Source organism: Jaculus jaculus, chromosome 1 (assembly GCF_020740685.1).
Source record: "Jaculus jaculus isolate mJacJac1 chromosome 1, mJacJac1.mat.Y.cur, whole genome shotgun sequence".
Lineage (NCBI taxonomy): Eukaryota > Metazoa > Chordata > Mammalia > Rodentia > Dipodidae > Jaculus > Jaculus jaculus.
This window is the reverse complement of record NC_059102.1, coordinates 115,736,337-115,754,634: the sequence shown is the minus strand read 5'-3', so window position 1 is coordinate 115,754,634 and position 18,298 is coordinate 115,736,337. Positions and strand designations below refer to the sequence as shown.

At 40.1% G+C, this 18,298-nt stretch overlaps 1 protein-coding gene across 1 annotated transcript in view; it reads left to right on the top strand.

Annotated features, from left to right (window-relative positions):
* The window catches only part of Abca1 (ATP binding cassette subfamily A member 1), a 142,410-nt gene that overhangs the window by 123,202 nt on the left and 910 nt on the right, over positions 1-18,298 (top strand). Inside the window, exons 33-49 of the mRNA XM_004656977.2 lie at positions 1,272-1,304; positions 2,475-2,580; positions 3,569-3,643; positions 4,147-4,316; positions 5,450-5,627; positions 8,147-8,262; positions 8,368-8,512; positions 9,953-10,076; positions 11,114-11,243; positions 11,471-11,591; positions 12,355-12,417; positions 13,030-13,136; positions 14,238-14,379; positions 14,728-14,862; positions 16,152-16,255; positions 16,801-16,893; positions 17,524-17,767. Coding sequence (XP_004657034.1) covers positions 1,272-1,304; positions 2,475-2,580; positions 3,569-3,643; positions 4,147-4,316; positions 5,450-5,627; positions 8,147-8,262; positions 8,368-8,512; positions 9,953-10,076; positions 11,114-11,243; positions 11,471-11,591; positions 12,355-12,417; positions 13,030-13,136; positions 14,238-14,379; positions 14,728-14,862; positions 16,152-16,255; positions 16,801-16,893; positions 17,524-17,767 — 2,086 coding nt within the window. The remainder of the gene's footprint in view (positions 1-1,271; positions 1,305-2,474; positions 2,581-3,568; positions 3,644-4,146; positions 4,317-5,449; positions 5,628-8,146; positions 8,263-8,367; positions 8,513-9,952; positions 10,077-11,113; positions 11,244-11,470; positions 11,592-12,354; positions 12,418-13,029; positions 13,137-14,237; positions 14,380-14,727; positions 14,863-16,151; positions 16,256-16,800; positions 16,894-17,523; positions 17,768-18,298) is intronic.

Here is an 18,298-nt window from a genome sequence, read left to right as displayed (position 1 = left end):
GAGTTCAAGAACTATCAATTATTATACTATAGTGGAGGGGAAATGCCAGATTGAGGTTCTGTTTTCCAACATTTAACATATTATTAAAAAAAGACCAGAAAAAATAATGAGGGATATTGTGAACATTCAGAAATAAGCCTCAAGTTTGAGACAGTCTAGAATGAAAATGATTGGGCTTTCAAACTTAAATCCTGCCACTGACTAGCTTGAGCAGGGGCAATACCTTGTCCTTTAGAAGCCTGTATTACTGTTGCTTTTATAATTTTGTTGTGAGGACTAGGTACAGAGACATACACAAAGGTTTTGAATCCTCCCTTATGGGTGAACTCCAAGAAAACATATGAAATCCCAAAGAGAGCTCAGAGAGAGACTCAGTAACCTACCTCAGGAGCCTCTAAAGAGCCTTGTAGCCTCCTGTGACATGACTGTATAGTTTTAGATATTTAATTATTATTCAGAAACTTTGTGTTCTGGCTTCCTTCCCATTAGCTTGGTCAAGTGGTATATCTCTGTTAGGAGCTGAGTGGCTTTAAATGACACAGGTGTGCTGGAATACTAGTGATCATAGCTTCCCAAGAGACAGGGAGAAGGGGTACATTGAGACTGAGAAAGATAAGGGAGAGTAGTGAGAGATACATATGATCAAAATGTAATATATGTATAAAATGGCCCAAAATAAAAAGAGTTATAACCTCTCCATCCATATATGATTAGCAATTAGTCTTTAGATTTAAAAAGTGGGGTAGGGTGATGGTTCAGTGGTTCAAGGCATCTCTTACAAAGCCTGTTGGTCCAGGTTCCATTCCACAGTGTACCTACGTAAAGCCAGATGCACAATGTGGAGCTCTTTAAAGACTCCTGAGGCAGGCTACTTAGTCTCTCCTTGAGATCTCTTTGGGATTTCATGTGTTTTTTTGAAGTTCACCCATGAGAGAGGATTCAAAACCTTTGTGTATGTCTCTGTACCTAGTCCTCACAACAAAATTATAAAAAGCAACAGTAATACAGGCTTCTGAAGGATAAGTTATTCCCCCTGCTCAAGCTAGTCAGTGGCAGGATTTAAGTTTGAAACCACCGTCATTTTCATTCTAGGCTGTCTCAAACCTGAGGCTTATGTCTGAATGTTCACAATATCCCTCGTCTTTTACGTGTCTGATGTTCTTAGGTGGAAAATTTCCCCCTTTTTTTCATTGTCAGATAGATAACTGCCCCTTTTTACCATCAGAGTAGGATCTAGATCTGATTTTTGGTTTGTCTTTTATTTTCTGCAGCTTAAAGAATAAGATCTGGGTGAATGAGTTCAGGTAAGCTGATCTTCTCTTTCTGTTGTTCTTGGTACCTCGAGCCTCAGGAGATGACTTTGATGTAGCCAGGTTAGATTGAGACATAGTTGTATGCTTGGGGAATGTTTGCCACTCACACACTCTTGGGTGTCACCTTGCTGTGAAGAGGACAGGCATTGCAGACCTGTGGAGCCCCGAAGGGCGCAGGTTGAGTTGGGCTCTGGAGGCATTTACCTAAAGGATCTTGCTTGGTGCCTGGCCGCCTCTTCTGAGCTTTTCCCTGCTGAAGCTTCTGAAATGTTTCATGTTATAATTTCCTTGAGATTCAGAAATCTTTTGTGGGCCTGTAGGAACTTAAAGTGAGTACAGTGTTATGAAGGGAAAGCCTATCCTAGCTACATCTTCCCCAGACATTCCCAGGGCCACCCAGAGTCTCAAGAAAAATTTTTTCAGGCCTTTCACATGAGACAGGGAGGAAATAAAAGACATTGAAGCCATTTATTTTCACTGTATTCTTTCCCTCTGGGTTTTGAAGGAAAAGTGGGACAGGGGAAGAAAACACCCTTGAAGTCAATTTTTATATCATGGAAAAATGAAATAGCAGATGTGACTGACTCAGGGCACCTCAAAGACTCTGTTACTGAGTCCCACTTTTCCTCCTCACCCTTTCCTACTGGTCTGGATCCCAGAAGCTCTGGGAAGAGCAGACATAGGCCCACATAGTGATCCTTATGCTGGGGAAAACAAGACCTATCTATAAACCCTACGTGACCTACTCAAGGCAGCATCCTTTGCCACTCCTCTCCCCATCTGCTTGGTTAGGCCTGAGTCTCAGGGGGCAGGAGCCCCTGTGACCTGAGTGGCCATCCTTTTCTCAGTGTCTCAGATATCTTGACCGTATGTTTCTTTGGCCCCGGTTCTCCAGTCTGGGCAGCAACCTTAAGACTGAAGATGGTTAGACTTCAAGATAAGTAAGCCAGGGTTCGGTTCCCCCAGTCAGACTCAGGTCTTTGAGAATTAGGATGGTTAGACTTCAAGAGAAGGAAGCTAGGGTTAGCTTCCCTCAGTTAGTCTCAGGTCCTAATTTGAATGATAAGTGGCTCTCAAAGAATCTTGTCCCCTGTGGCATCTGTTGCTAAGTGAGGGCAGGTGGCAAGTCCTCTGGGTTCTAATGGCAGGCTGTCCTTGCAGGTATGGCGGGTTTTCCCTGGGCGTCAGTAATTCCCAAGTGCTTCCTCCGAGTCAAGAGGTTAACGATGCCATCAAGCAAGTGAAGAAACTTTTGAAGTTGGCCAAGGTACAGCATCCATCCTGAGACATGAAAAAAAGGTGGGGCTGGAACTGCTGGGAACTGGATGTTCAGTCCAGGTCCTAACAGCTCAGTATTCTGAACATGTCTGAATCTAGAGCTGTTGTTGAGATTCAGTGATTTCAACCTGACCAGACTGAATTACTTAGCATATGTTTCAAATTCTGAAAGTGATCAAAAATGAACTCAGAGCTGGGCGTGGTGGTGCATGCCTTTAATCCCAGCACTTGGGTGGCAAAGGTAGGAGGATTGCTGTGAGTTCAAGGCCACTCTGAAAACTACAGAGTAAATCCCAAGTCAGCCTGAGCTAGAGTGAGACCCTACCTTGAAAAAACAAAAAACATAACAAAAAAAAGAACTCAAAGACTAAAAGCTCTTTAAAGTACTTACTAAATTTAGCTAGTGTGTAAATTAATTGGGATTTATATATTTTCCTAAAACAATCATTGGCTAAATAGGTAATGAATGATTTTCCTTTTTAAGGTGGAAGGGTAGTTGGTCTTTAAGATCTGCTGAGCCCACTTTCATTCCTCTATGTCTTGTTTCCCAGTTTGAAGGGAGACTTGAGGCAGTCAGGTGACATGGACTGTGGGATCCTGGACAGCAGTGCTGGACCCAGAGTCTGAAGCTTTTCTTCGAAACCCAGGTCCACGTGTCTGATGCACCTGTATATGGTGTGTGGCTGTAGTTCTTGGAATGATGCCAGGGGCTGCTTTGCACAATCTTGGGATTTTGAGTCATGGACTTTCTTGGTCATGAGAACTTTAAGACATGTGGCATCATAAAAATATCAGTGCTGTGGATTTCTGGTGGTTCTCAGGAATCATGAATTTAATGGCTTCAAATTCAATTTAGATAGATGAGGTAGGTGGTATTTATTGCCTTCATAGGGTTGTCTTGTCACTCACTTCAGGCTTACTGTTGCCCCTTTCTTGTGTGAATGCTCACAGCTGAGGCAGGATTGTGTTGTTCACAGGACAGTTCTGCAGACCGATTTCTGAACAGCTTGGGAAGGTTCATGACAGGCCTGGACACCAAAAATAATGTCAAGGTAAACTACCATCCATATTTTACTAGTTTCTTAGTAAACAACAGTCCTGTGTACTTTTTGGACTGTGATCAAACTTATAGGCATATTCATGACAGAAAAGAGCAAACTATTAATTTTTCCAGTGAAGCAGTGAGTGTAATGATGAAGAAAGCCAGCTTTACCCCACCAGACTGGTCATGAGAGCCACTATGACCTTGTCTCAAGATACTTAAGCTATTTAAGCTCCTGCTTCCTCATGTATAGCAGGGAGGCAGTACAGTAATCATGGCTGTTTCCAACTGTTGGGAGAGGAACTAGTTAAAGATGTAGTCCTTATGCCTTGTTGGCCCCATGACCAGTGTATCCTGTGTTTATCATTACTTTGTCATATTCTGGGACCAGAATCTGTCTTAGATATATCTGGAATTCCTTTCTGAATTTTATGTGCATGCTTTGTATATATGCACCCATTTACAGGGGACAGGTTAGCAGCCTTACCATAAACCTGGTCTGTTTTATTTCAGGTGTGGTTTAATAACAAGGGCTGGCATGCCATCAGCTCTTTTCTGAATGTCATCAACAATGCCATTCTCCGGGCCAACCTACAGAAGGGAGCGAATCCTAGCCAATATGGGATTACTGCTTTCAATCACCCTTTGAATCTCACCAAGCAGCAGCTCTCAGAGGTGGCTCTGTAAGTGCATCTGTGTCTGCATGGATGGAGTGAGGGGAGGGTATTAGCGGAATCGAGGAGTAGTGGCGGCTCTCGGAGGCGGCCCTCTAAGTATAGCTTTGTCTGCATGGATGGGTAAGGTGATGGTGTTAGGGGAATCATGGAGTAGGGGGAAAAGTATGAAACTGGTTGTAGCAACTGGAAACAGTTAAAAATTGGATGATAGGTTTTCTTTGCACTGCAGAAGAAAATGATGTAGATCTGCAAAAATCATTACCTTTGATGAACTCATATACAGTGAGTTGAAGATTGCTAATAGGGCCCTAACTCATTCTTAACAAAAACATTTAATAAAAATGTTTCATTTGTTTTAAAACTAGTTTATTTTTTTAAATTCAGTGGAACATGCTTTTAATAGCTTATTACCCAAACCAAGTGTGCGTGCATGGGTGCGGATGCATGTGTGGAGTTTAAGGCCAGCCCAGTCTGGAATTACTGAGATCTGGGTCTGTATCTAGTGTCAATTCTTTCTAGTTAGTGAATGAGGCAATTCATGTAAATTTCCAAGCCCAACACTGACTTGTTATTCAACACTTTAGATCCTATTTTTATAAGTGGGGGATAGTAATTATTGCATCTACTTAATGCCCATAGAATATCAATATTGGACCTACTATTTGTATGCCAGGACTCTGTTTAATGGACTTTTCTCCCTACAAACAGAAGTCTGACAAAATTTTTGTGTTAGAGAGAAATGCTACATCCTGTAGTTTTCAAATTTATTTACAGCAATGTGAATTAAACTTACACAAACACTCAGTTTTCAAGTTACTGCTTGAAAACCGTTAGCTTTCAAGGTCAAGAACTATCGACAAAACTGAACACCATTAAAACCACTCTCATTCCTTACCTAGTAGTTTCATTGGGGTGACATACTCTTTGTCCTCAGTAGAGTCAGCTTTATATGTGTTGGTGGATTTTTAAATTTTCCTTTAAAAATATCTTTAAATCTCACCCTGAAATAAATGCATTTGGTGAATATATCCCCCCCCCCAAACTTGGGAGTGTGCTTTGGGCATGTGAATGTCTGTCTTACTTATCGTGCACCTGCCTACATCAGAATCCTCTGACCCTTATTGCCTGTTGCCTTCTAGGATGACCACATCAGTGGATGTCCTTGTATCCATCTGTGTCATCTTTGCAATGTCCTTCGTCCCAGCCAGCTTTGTTGTGTTCCTGATCCAGGAGCGGGTCAGCAAAGCTAAGCACCTACAATTCATCAGTGGGGTGAAACCCGTCATCTACTGGCTCTCCAATTTTGTCTGGGATATGGTAAGGGTACAGGGCTTGATCCCTATAAGACTCTCCACTGGGGCTGTGGATTGGTGAGGATAAGGGAGAAGCAGTCTGTGACTGTCGCCAGGAAGTGTTACAGTCCAAAAATAACAAAGGAAAAGAAATAAGTGGCTATACTTCCATGATACCAAACATAGAGGTTGGGTTTAGAGCTAGTTTCATATCAAAGAGGCCACCTGACCACACTGACAACAGTTATTGGTACCACTACTTCATTTCCTATGTTAAAATTTTCCCAAGAAACATAGAATGGAAAGACCTTAGTGCACACTCCAAGCCGATACCTCGAACCTCTATGATGGGGTTTAACCTAGAGTCAAGGTATTCTTTGCCTTAAAAAGAAATCCATCTGCCATTTGAAAATTCCATAAACATAAATTATACCAGCATTTTATTTACCCATTGCAAATAGGCTTTTTCTACTAGCTGTACTATATATCTTCTTTTTGGACCAGTACGGAAGACTTCAAAGCATTCTGAAGTCCTAGGCGAAGGAGATGACTCTGGGTAAAGGGCTTGCCTTAAAAGTTTGAGGACTTGAGTTTGGATTCCCAGCACCCCTGTAAAAGCTAGGTAGGGTGACCAGCACCTGTAATCCCAGAACTAGAGAAGTAGAGAAAGGAGAATCCCTCTCTTTCTGGCTAGCTTATTTAGCCCAGTCTGTGAGCTTTGAGTTCACTGAGGGACTCTGTCTCAAGAAAGTAATGTGGAAAGTGATAAAGTAAGATGTTCAATGTCTGCCTCTGGCCACCCCAGACACATGTGCATGCATGCACACACACATATATACATCAAAAACATTTCTGGGTCTGGAGAGATGGCTTAGCAGTTATGGCACTTGTCTGCAAAGCCTAAGGACTTGAGTTTGATTTCCCAGTACCTACATAATGCCAGATGCACAAGATGGCACATGTGTCTGGAGTTCATTTGCAGTGGCTAGAGGCCGTGGCCGTGCCCATGCTCATTCTATCTGCCTTTCTCTTTATCTCTCTCTCAAAAGATTAAATAAATGAAATATTTAAAAAATTCCAAAGTTCTAATTGTTAGCAAACGAACCAGAATTATGTTTCCTATGACATTTGTTAATTCTCAGCCACAAAAAGCAAATCTTATTCTACCATTGGACAACTCCTCAGACATTAAAGGCATTTCTCATTTAACTGACTTTTCCCAGACCAGGTGATATATGAGAGCACATGTTGCAATCTGTAAGGTCTTGTACGGATGTGAGTGATGATGATGGAGCTGATGATGTCTGTGTTAATTATACCGTGCCTTTAAGACCTCCCTCTCCTCTGATCTGAATGCCCGTCCATGTTCATGCTCCATATTGCTAATATTCCTTCCAAAGAGCAAAGTCCAGAATTAACCTTGTGCTCAGACTGTGATCTGAATGGCTACAAGTCTGGAGAGGGCTGATCTTTATCATGTTCTTATCACTGTAGCATAACACTATTACATTTTAGAATTATCACTGTCTTATTGGAAACTTGGTAATGAACCAATGCGTCTATTTTATGTAGATGATTGTTAGATTGGGTCTCTTTCATTCTATGCTAATGCATAGAATTGAGTTTTTGAGCCTAAACTTTTAATCTATCTTTATTAAACTGCATCTTGTTTAGCATTCATTGGTTTTCTTTTGGTTTTTATCTTGACCCAGCAATTCCTTCCTTCATGTAGAATATGCTGAGTACTCACTATATGTCTAGGGCAGGCAGAGAAGATTCAGTGATGAAACATTCAGTCCCTGACCTCAGGGACAGCATTTATGTTCTTATGTATCTCTCCCTCCCTTCTGTAAAGCCTGAAATTTGCTGCAAGCATGTCTTCATCTAAGTTGTTGATAAATATATTGGATAGGATGGGACTGAGGCAATCTGAAGCTGCAATTCTAATAGCTGTCAAACCCACCATGACCTCTCTGCCTCTGCTTCTCTCTGCCAGCTGTGAATTCTATAATTGTCCCTGGGTCAAGTCTTTATTTCTTCATTTTTAGTGCTTGAAGCAGTGTCAAGACTGACTTTAAAATTATTCTCAGTGTGATGAAACAATTCTGACATTCATGTTATGAGAGCTTACCTCATAAATAGGTTACATGTGAGATTGAACTTGGGCAGACTGTAATACAGCATTAATGATGAAACAGACACAATCATCTCTGGGAAGAATAATGGGAGCTTATTTGCCTTCTGTGAAATTGAAATGACTCTGACTGAGTATCCATCCTTCAGTAAGTTTACTGAGCGTGACACCTTGGCTTAGCTGTGGGAAAGACAGAAAGGGCATGCAGTTTATAAAATCAGTCAAGGGTAAAATGCTTGTCAAAATGGATTGTCCAGCATTTTGATTAATAGTTATTGTGGCTTCATTAATTCAGAGTTATTCTCCAATATGCTTATTTGCCCTTTTTTGTCCTGTGATGGTAAAGACTTGGGATGTGTTGTATATTTGATTTCAGGGGTCACCTTTATTTTTCTTCTTTTCTCTTTCAGTGCAATTATGTGGTTCCTGCTACATTGGTCATTATCATCTTCATCTGCTTCCAGCAGAAGTCTTACGTTTCATCTACCAACTTGCCTGTGTTAGCCCTTCTACTTTTGCTGTATGGGTAAGGCTCCTCTGGGTAGGGGGAGTTCCCTGAGTGGGTAAGATGTATTTGGTACTCAGTAGCAGAGGGAGACTACAAAGGATGTTTATCTCTGTACCTCACCAGGTGGTCAATCACGCCTCTCATGTACCCAGCCTCCTTCGTGTTCAAAATCCCCAGCACAGCCTACGTGGTGCTCACCAGTGTGAACCTCTTTATTGGCATCAATGGGAGCGTGGCCACATTTGTGCTGGAGCTCTTCACCAACAATGTGAGTTCTGCAGGAAGAGTGCCTCCTGCTGGGGTGCATATTTCTGGTGCCAGAGGACACGTTACTCCTCCTGTATGTGACAATGGACACTGCTGACCACTCTATCCTTTTTCAGATTCTGCCCACATAACCATTTCTCTCCTGCTGCATTTCTCTGGCCAAGGCTTTCTGTTTCCTTTGGCAGGCTCTTTTGTACTTCATTCTCCTTCAGTGATTCTTTAGCCAAGACTGGGCCTTCTACCATCTTTGCTTCATTTTTACATACTGTCTTTGGGTGATGTCATTCAGTCTGAAAGCTCTGACCATCAACTTCTGTATCTTCTTTTTATCTCCCACAGCTATGCCTTTACTGTTCCCTTGAGCTCTGTTCTTTTATACTTAGTGGGCAGCTCCATTTTAAATAATTTATAGCTACCCCAAACAGAACATACTGTAATTATCTTTCCCCTCAAAATCTAATATTTCTCTTGTTATTTCTTTTGTACTCAGTGGCATTACACCAGTATAGTTGTCATTCCACCTCTCTTGTACTCACTCTTGATGCTTCACTGTTTGTTGCTTATTTCTCACATCCATCTGGTCACATCATGAATCCTTCTAGTTATAGCTCTCATAAGTGAGGCTCTTTGTCTATTCCTATGTCACTATCTTTGTCCTAACACTCTAGGAAGCACATGATGCCTTTTTTTAGGTGTCCAACCATTCCTGCATGGTTGCTGCTACATCTTTTGCAAATGTTCTGTAACTTTAGCTGAGTATTCCTGTTAAAGTCATTGTGCTCCTATAGGCCTGGCCCATTTCTACTACATTGCCTGAGAGCATAAGGATACTCTTCAAGGGTCAGCTTCAAGTTTGCCTTACCTGACTGATAGGATGTACACATTTTCTTTTCCCAGGACTCAGAATGCTCAGTTCTTCCTCCAATACAACATACATCTCACATGTCATTTTTTATTTTATGTGTTTATGTTGCTCCAAATATGCCAGCTTGTTAAGACTTCCATCATCCATGTTCTAGCTCAAAGCATTTAGCACATACCAACTTGCTCAGTTGGTGGATGTTGGGCCACTGTTGTCTTGTGGGGTCATATTATGTTCTAATGTATTTGAGAAGATTTTTTGAAATTACAGCAAAATCCTGAAACTCAAATATTGACCCATACATGAGCAATGTGCTTTTAAAATGCTAAGCAAATATTTTATTATTGATTTGCTTCTGATTAAACATTGCCATGTTTGTAAGCTCTTTTCCACCAACTCACATCACTCCTTATTTTCTAGAGAACAGAAAATGTTTACTGCTGTTTATTGCTCTCAGAATTCAAAAGTTCAGTTTGTTCACAGGGAATAATTATTTCTTCTTCAGTATCATATTTTAGATTGATGAATTTTTAGCTTAAATTGTGAGTGTTATTCTCTCTCTCTCTCTTTTGGTTTTAGAAGCTGAATAATATCAATGACATCCTGAAGTCTGTATTCCTGATCTTCCCACACTTTTGCTTAGGGCGAGGGCTCATTGACATGGTGAAAAACCAGGCAATGGCTGATGCCCTAGAGAGGTTTGGTGAGTAAAGCAATGGCTACAGGAAATCCTAATAGATGTGACAGTTAGCATGGGATTTTGTTTCAGGAACATGCTATTAGTAGGCACAAGATGTCTTCCCTCCCCCACATTTCCCAATGGTGCATACCAACAAAACTGGTGTGGCCCGAGTCTCATGGCATCAAATTTATCTGTGGCTCTGACAGCACTGAGATAAGTGGAAGGGAATTTTGGAAGTAACAAAAATTCCAGTATTTGTTTGGATCTAGAGCCTAATGCCTATGGTTGTATTTGTCAAATTATTGGGAGAAATCAAGCTATGGCTTTCAGAATTAGATACAGGCTAGAGGCTCAAAAGGAAAAATGTATACATTGATTCTACTAGGAAAATCATGAGCCTGCAGATGTGGTCATATATTACCTTTTATACATTCTATAAAAAGATACTTTACTGCAACTCTTTCTACCTTTAAGAGTGGTTAAAATAGTTTTCCTATCATTATATGCCTATTATTCATCTATTGGCTAATACAATTAGATGGCCATGTTGTTTAATAGATGTAGAAGAGGGACATTGTTCAAGTTAGAGGTAAAATAGATACATATGGAATTTAAGAGATATTTTCCTAGAACCAGGTAACTTGAGTCATTGGGTCACACTAAATGCTACTGAACTAGGCCCCTTTCTATTGTGCCTCTAATATTTATTATTAAAACTTAGCACTTATTAAAATACTGACCCCAAAATACCTAAGATTGCTAGCCTTATTGAAGAGGAAGTTTTTTGGCAGGTCCTATTAAAAAAAGAAATATTTACTACCTTTCATGAATTTACAGATGTAATACAAGTTGGCTCTGAAATTTCAAGATAAAAGGTTGCACTATATTTCTCTGAATGAGACTTGAAAAGAAGGCACTCTCTTGTCCTTTCTTCTCCTTATCATGGGTAATAGCCATTGGTATTTTTGGAAAATAGGTGAACTTGGCACGAAAGTTGAGGGAGGGCCATGATTTCTGATACCTCCATTCTGACCACATGTCTGCTTTGTGTCTACCAGGGGAGAATCGCTTTGTGTCTCCACTCTCTTGGGACTTAGTGGGACGAAACCTTTTTGCCATGGCCGTGGAAGGGGTGGTGTTCTTCCTCATTACTGTGCTGATCCAGTACCGATTCTTCATCAGGCCCAGGTGAGCTTTTCCTCAGAACTCACACAGCACCTGGTAAGGTCCACAGAGAACCAGTGGTGACCGGAAAGAGTTAAACTCAGATAATTAAGCTGATTTTCCTTTCCGGGGAATTCCCCTACACCCTATCTTGCCAAGTAGGTTTTATGAAATTGTGTTAGACTCTGGATCTTGTCTTGAAAAAATAGGTTGAAAGGCTGATTTCTTTCTGTAATTTTCTTTCTCCTAAGACCAGTAAAGGCAAAACTTCCTCCTCTGAATGACGAGGACGAAGATGTGAGGCGTGAGAGACAAAGGATTCTGGATGGTGGAGGGCAGAATGACATCTTGGAAATTAAGGAGCTGACTAAGGTGAGCTCTGAATGTGGGCTAGAACTGCTTGTCTTCACTTTCTTTTCAGTTCTTTGTGTTGAAAAGTAGCATTTTTCTAAATTACTTAGTTAAAAAAGAGCATGCTTTTCAAAATGTGCCTCTGCACCAGGCTTCTGTCAATTTGACCTAAAATACACCATGGGGATATCTTAATTAAAGAAATCCTGCTGAGAAATTTCTGTCCTCAGATTTATTTTGCATATTTACATTTATGTGTTAGTTATTAAAACACCCTAATACTGTATAACCAGTGGAGGCAGAGAGAGTAAATAAATGGGTAGTTTAGAATTTCACAATCCCAAACATGATGCATTGCCACTTCATAGAAGGAGGGTCTGTTTTAACTCTAAATGCCAGAATCCCAAGGTTTTACTTTTCTGTGACATAAATAATACTCAAAAATTTTTGTTGCAAATAACTACCCTATAGAATTTTTATTTTTTGAATATATATATGTTAAATAAGTGAAAAGCTATGTGGTGATTAATGAGTTTTTTAAAGACTTAGATTAAAAAATCAAAAAGAAATTGATTTCTTTCGAGCTTCACGTTCAATGAGAAGCTGGTTGCCACAGGAATGGAGTGAAGCTTTTAGGCTTTTAGCACATTGAGTATATGACATAATCTTATTGACAAGTCTTATTTTGTGGTGGGGGGGGTGAATATAGTCCTCTCTTCAACAGCTGCCTGGAAGAGTCCTGTGTCACTGAGGTGCATGGATTTTTGTATTTTGTTGGTTGCAGATATACAGAAGGAAGAGGAAACCTGCTGTTGACAGAATTTGCGTTGGCATTCCTCCTGGCGAGGTAAACACACTTTGTCTGTGTCATGTTTGTCTCTGTTAATTCAACCTATATCTACCCAATCAAGCAACAATGTCTATAAGTGGGGGAAAGTGGCTTTTAAAGGCTTCTCTCCTTATGCCTGTGAGAGGTAATCAAGTCATGGAAAGAATGAGAACCTCTTATGTCAAAACGGAATGATTTAGGATAATCTCAGCAGTTTAAGAAAAAAACATGCACATCTAAATCATGCTTTTTCACACATTTGAGAGGATAAAATTCAAATAGGTTAAAAACTAGATTTTCCCCTTTCCTGATTGTTGATATTCTTTTATGTCCTTTAGCTAGGTTAGGGGGTGTAATTAGTTGGCCTTATTAACTGTTTTATACACATTAACTGGTCTCAACCTGGTGACTGAGTACTTACATTTGCACCTAACATGGTCCCATTATAAAGTACATATGAAATATATATGTCCTAAAGCAAAGAAAATATTTAATTTTTCATTGATATTTGAGAATGATGTTTTAGAATTGTGCCCCACAGAACCTAAGCTCAAGAGGCTATTTTACAGCATCAACCGTATTTAAATTCAACAATTTTCTTTGATAATTCAGCCAGTCTTGCTTTTTCAGTGCTTTGGACTTCTGGGAGTGAACGGTGCTGGAAAATCATCAACTTTCAAGATGCTAACTGGAGACACCACTGTTACCAGGGGGGATGCTTTTCTTAACAAAAATAGGTGAGGAAAAAAAATGCCCTGTATTTGCTCCAGGGTTTGCTTTTTTGTTGTTTTGAAGAAATATGCTATTTTTCTCACTGCAAATAGTTCTGTAGTTCATAAACATGTTGAAATCTTCCTAAGTATAAAGAACCCAAAAATTTTCCCTGATTTTACTAACTAGAAATAAGCACTACTTATGTCTCACTCTATACTTAGCACAGTTTTATTTAGGTATAATTTACATACATACAATTTACTTGTTTCAAGAGAACAATTCAGTGATTTTTCAATACATTTATAGAATTATCATTAATGGATATGAGTACATACCTTTATTTGATCAATTCTTATAAATGTTGGATACTTCTTATTTTCACCATGTAAACATATCCTTATATACAGCTTTATTTCTTTGGGGAAATTTCTACAAGGTGTAAGGGCATACACATACTTGCCAGATTTCCCTTTCTTATTTTTTTGTTTTTGTTTTTGTTTTTGAGAGAGACAGAGAAAGAGGGAGAGAGAGAGAGAGAATGAGTGCATTCTACATTGTCGGAGGGTCTATAATTAAATAAGTAATAAAAATAAGTAGGAGTCTGTGCTAGGTGTTCATTAAGACAAGGAGGTTTCCAATATGCATGATATGAGTCAATGCATGGGCAGCAGAAAGCATAGGAGGCTTACCTCCAGAATTTCCAGGAGTTCTCTGGGTCTGTATGGTCATGAAGAAGACTGAAGTAAAAAGGTGATTGGTACACATGACTGGGTCAAAGGAATAAGTTTTAGATGGAGACATAGTGCTAAAGGTTCAGCTTAGTGTACTGAGGTTGTCAGTAATGACTACTGCAATTGTCATTGACTTAGGAATTTTGAAATGAGACTGAACATGTAGGCTGAAGTATTTAGGAAAACCAAAAGGCCTAAGTGGGGCAAGGGTAGGGCCCGGACTGTGATGGGAAGAGCTGACATCCTAGGAACAGAAAGGCTATTCCTTCAGGTAGCAACAGGTATATGAGTGTTTGTTCTACACAATCATATTTATAGCAATGTTAGCTCAGAACGTCTGATCAGAGTATCTCTAAATGCTGAAAATCTAACTCGTTTTGTTTTCCTTTGCAGCATCTTATCCAATATCCACGAAGTACATCAGAACATGGGCTACTGCCCTCAGTTTGATGCCATCACAGAGCTACTGACTGGGAGAGAGCATGTGGAGTTCTTTGCCCTCTTGAGAGGCGTCCCTGAGAAAGAAGTTGGCAAGGTATTATGGATGCCTGTCTGTCTGTTTTTGGCATCTTTCACTATACCTTCTGGCTTTTTCACTCATGACATGGACTTGAGGCTGTTTTCCTCATGTATGCATGCAGCTAACTTTTCATCTGATCTAAGAGTGTGAACCTTTGGGGGTGGTGCGGGGGTGCATGGGCATGTGCAAGCCATGGGGCACTGAGAAGGTCCTACCATGTGAATCCCTTTTCTGTGCTTCAGGCTCCACAGAATTGCCCCAGGTCATGACTTAGTAAGGTATATAAGTCATATATGTACATATAGCGTACTACACTACAATTACTGAGCTGGACAAAAGTCAAGCTGCTCATTCTCTCTCTAGGTTGGCGAGTGGGCAATTCGCAAACTGGGCCTTGTGAAATATGGAGAAAAGTATGCTGGTAACTATAGTGGAGGCAACAAGCGCAAGCTTTCAACAGCCATGGCTTTGATTGGTGGGCCTCCTGTAGTGTTTCTGGTGAGTGTGACTGAGTATGGAAACAGGTGTTCTGACATGAAAACAAGGCTTTTCTATAGTCTGTACTTCTGGGGGCCGATGGTCCTTGCTATGGTCAGGGCATGTCACCCCTCCAACAACAGAGCAGCTTCGGAGAGGAGAAGAGAGCTTCTCTTTGAGCTTGCCTTGGGAAGCTCTGCTATACTTTCACATGCTCCCAACAGAGGTGGTTGGGGCACCTGTTTCCTTGAATTTGGGAATGACTACAGGTATGACTGAGGCTGATTTGATCTTGCTCAGGATAATTCCTTCTTACCATCTGTGTGCTTTTTTCCTGAAGGTAGAGGGTGAGGAGGACACAGCTTCAAGATCCCTCCAGTAGCATCTAACTCATAGCTTTTTACACACATCAGTAAAAATCAGATCAGACTAGGCAGTGGCCCTTGACCCTCATTTGTAGAGAACACTGTATATAGTATGAGAAGAAGCTTTAATGTTATCCAAGCCATCATGATCTGGAATTTCTCTAAGACTAGCAAGTGCAAAATAACAGGGTAAGCAGAAGGGATGGGGTGATGACTGAGCAGTTAGACACACTTGTTAGAAAAGCCTGCCAACCCAAGTTCATTTCTCCCCAACACCTATGTAAAGCTGGTAGTAAAGTGGTACATGTGTCTGTGATCCCAGTCTGAAGCTCACAGATTCATCTGCAATAGCAAGACAGCCTGTCTCAGTGTTTCAGAAATGACAAAAGGGCACCTTCAGATTGTCCTCAGACCTGTACACATGTGCATACACACACATACACACATGCACAGATGAATAAATAAATTTTAAAGATAAGCAAAACAAAAATTTGGAAAAATCTAGATTCAGCATGCATGCATGTGCGTGTGCGCACACACACACGTACATCTGTATATTAAAACAAATTTTACCCAAACCTTCTTCTGACTAGTAAAGGTTTCAGAAAAAAAATGCATTTTTAATATAAACTTAGTCATGAAAAGATGGTTGTAGACTAATAAAAAAAAAAAGTTGGTTGTAGCTAATGGCTTATCCCTTCCTATTTGGAAAAATTGTTTGTTTTGAAAAAAATTGCTCAGAATATTTGAATTTCCTGCTTTAATGGGACAGTTCTAAAAGTGATCTTGTTACAAATAGTTTGAAACATTTTTTTTTTCTGAGTTAAGAAATAATGAATGGTATACTACAATTTGAGCTGTTTTAAGGATCTTTGATATTTAAAAACAAATCTGTCTTTTATCTTTCCTCAGCAAAAAGTAAAGTATGCTTTACTCTAATTTTAGGATGAACCGACCACAGGCATGGATCCCAAGGCCCGGAGGTTCCTGTGGAATTGTGCTCTGAGCATTGTCAAGGAGGGCCGGTCTGTGGTGCTCACCTCTCATAGGTCTGTAGTGATGTCTTGGCTTGGCTAATTCATAACTTGCCCCCGGGTGCATATGATCATTTTGTAAATATTACAAAATAACAAAAGGCAAAGATTAAAACGTTTATCATCTAAAATGGTGCCCCTTAGATACATCTTTTATTATCACTTTTCATATATCTTTAGTTTTCCTATGCAAATCTACACACACTGGTAGATGTGCATTTTACACAAACAAAAATGCAAGCTTTACATATGTAGTGGTTTTTTTACCCAATGATATCTTAGACATTATTTCAAGTCAGAAAACTGAGATGTGAATCATTTCTTCTGACTGGATAGTATTTCCCAAGGACACACCTGGCTTTATGTAACGATTGTTTCCACCTTGTTTACAGTTGCAGTCAGCATTGCTGAGACAAGTGCCATCTCTGTATCTCAGCGTCTTCACAAGAGGACACAGTTATACCCTAGAAAGATGGGGACTTGTTTCTTTGAAATACCAGATGTCACGGGGATGCTCTGGCCTCTCTCTAAAACTAAAACATCATTCTGTTTTCCCACAGTATGGAAGAATGTGAAGCTCTTTGTACAAGGATGGCAATCATGGTCAACGGGAGGTTCAGGTGTCTTGGCAGTGTGCAACATCTAAAAAATAGGTAACAAAGATAACCTTCTTTGACATAGCACCTAGTGAGAAAGTATAATAGCTCTTCTGTGAATGTATAATAAATGGCTAAAAAACAAAATAAAAAACAAGGGAGATTAAACTGCAAAAAGGCATAGTGAAAAAGACCATGGGTTTGAAGTCAAACTGAGCTACATTCAAATTCTGTATTTACCATATACTGTTTGTGTGACTTGTAGGCAAATTACTTCACCTTCTCTAAAGGTCAGATTCCTGAGATTATTGCTGAGTTTTTACATAAATAAAAATTTTTAGTCCACATGTGATATGACTGCAAGGACAAGCTTTGAAATCGTTGCAAATGGTTCACATCCCAGCCCTGCCACTTAGAAGAAAAGTCTGGCAAGGGCTTTGGTTTCTCTGTATGACATGTCAGGCTTTTTGGGTCTAGGCAAGGGTTTAGTGAAACCATCTATTTAAGACACTGAGAATGGCAATTGTCCTAGACTAGGCATTCAGGAAATAACTGATTCCTTCCCTCTGCAGCTGTCCTACTTAGCCACAGATCTCCCTTCTTCTTGGCACAAGTTGGGGTTTCAAGTCTCCTTTGAGAAGTGTCCTAAGAATACTTCATTAGGTTGTATTTTGGTCCTGCTTTCAGGTTTGGAGATGGTTATACGATAGTTGTGCGAATAGCAGGATCCAACCCTGACCTGAAGCCTGTGCAGGAGTTCTTCAGACTTGCCTTTCCAGGAAGTGTCCTAAAAGAGAAACACCGCAACATGCTGCAGTACCAGCTTCCATCTTCCTTATCTTCTCTGGCCAGGATATTCAGCATCCTCTCCCAGAGCAAAAAGCGACTCCACATAGAAGACTATTCTGTTTCTCAGACAACACTTGACCAAGTAAGCTTTGAGTATGAAAAATATATGCATTTCTCAGGATGAGGTCATCTGTCTACTCACCCCACCAGGAGCCCCAGAGCAGTTCAGGCTGACTATGTGTGGACTCCTCCTCTATTATCCCCACTAGGCTATATACCAAACTTCTGTGTACACAGACAGAAAGATGATGCAGTCTACTTTCTAATTTGATGCATCAATAATCATGGTAACTGCTATTTACTGAATGCCAACCATGAACCAGGCATTTTGCCAGGCATGTTATTCCATTTAGATAACAAAAAGCACCAAAGAGATCTTGACACTTACTAGGTAGGTATACAGTAAATGACTTCTTCCCTCTTCCCTTTAATCTTATAATCCTTTAGTCTAAATCTACCAAAGTGAATAGATGATAGAACCACCGGTGCAGTGTGAAGGAAGGGAGAGACGGAGGGGAAGGAGATAATATGCAAGATCATTATTAAGGGATTATTATTTTTTCAAGACTTGTTCCATCCTTCACATGGAGTTTTCTAGTGAATCAATTTATGT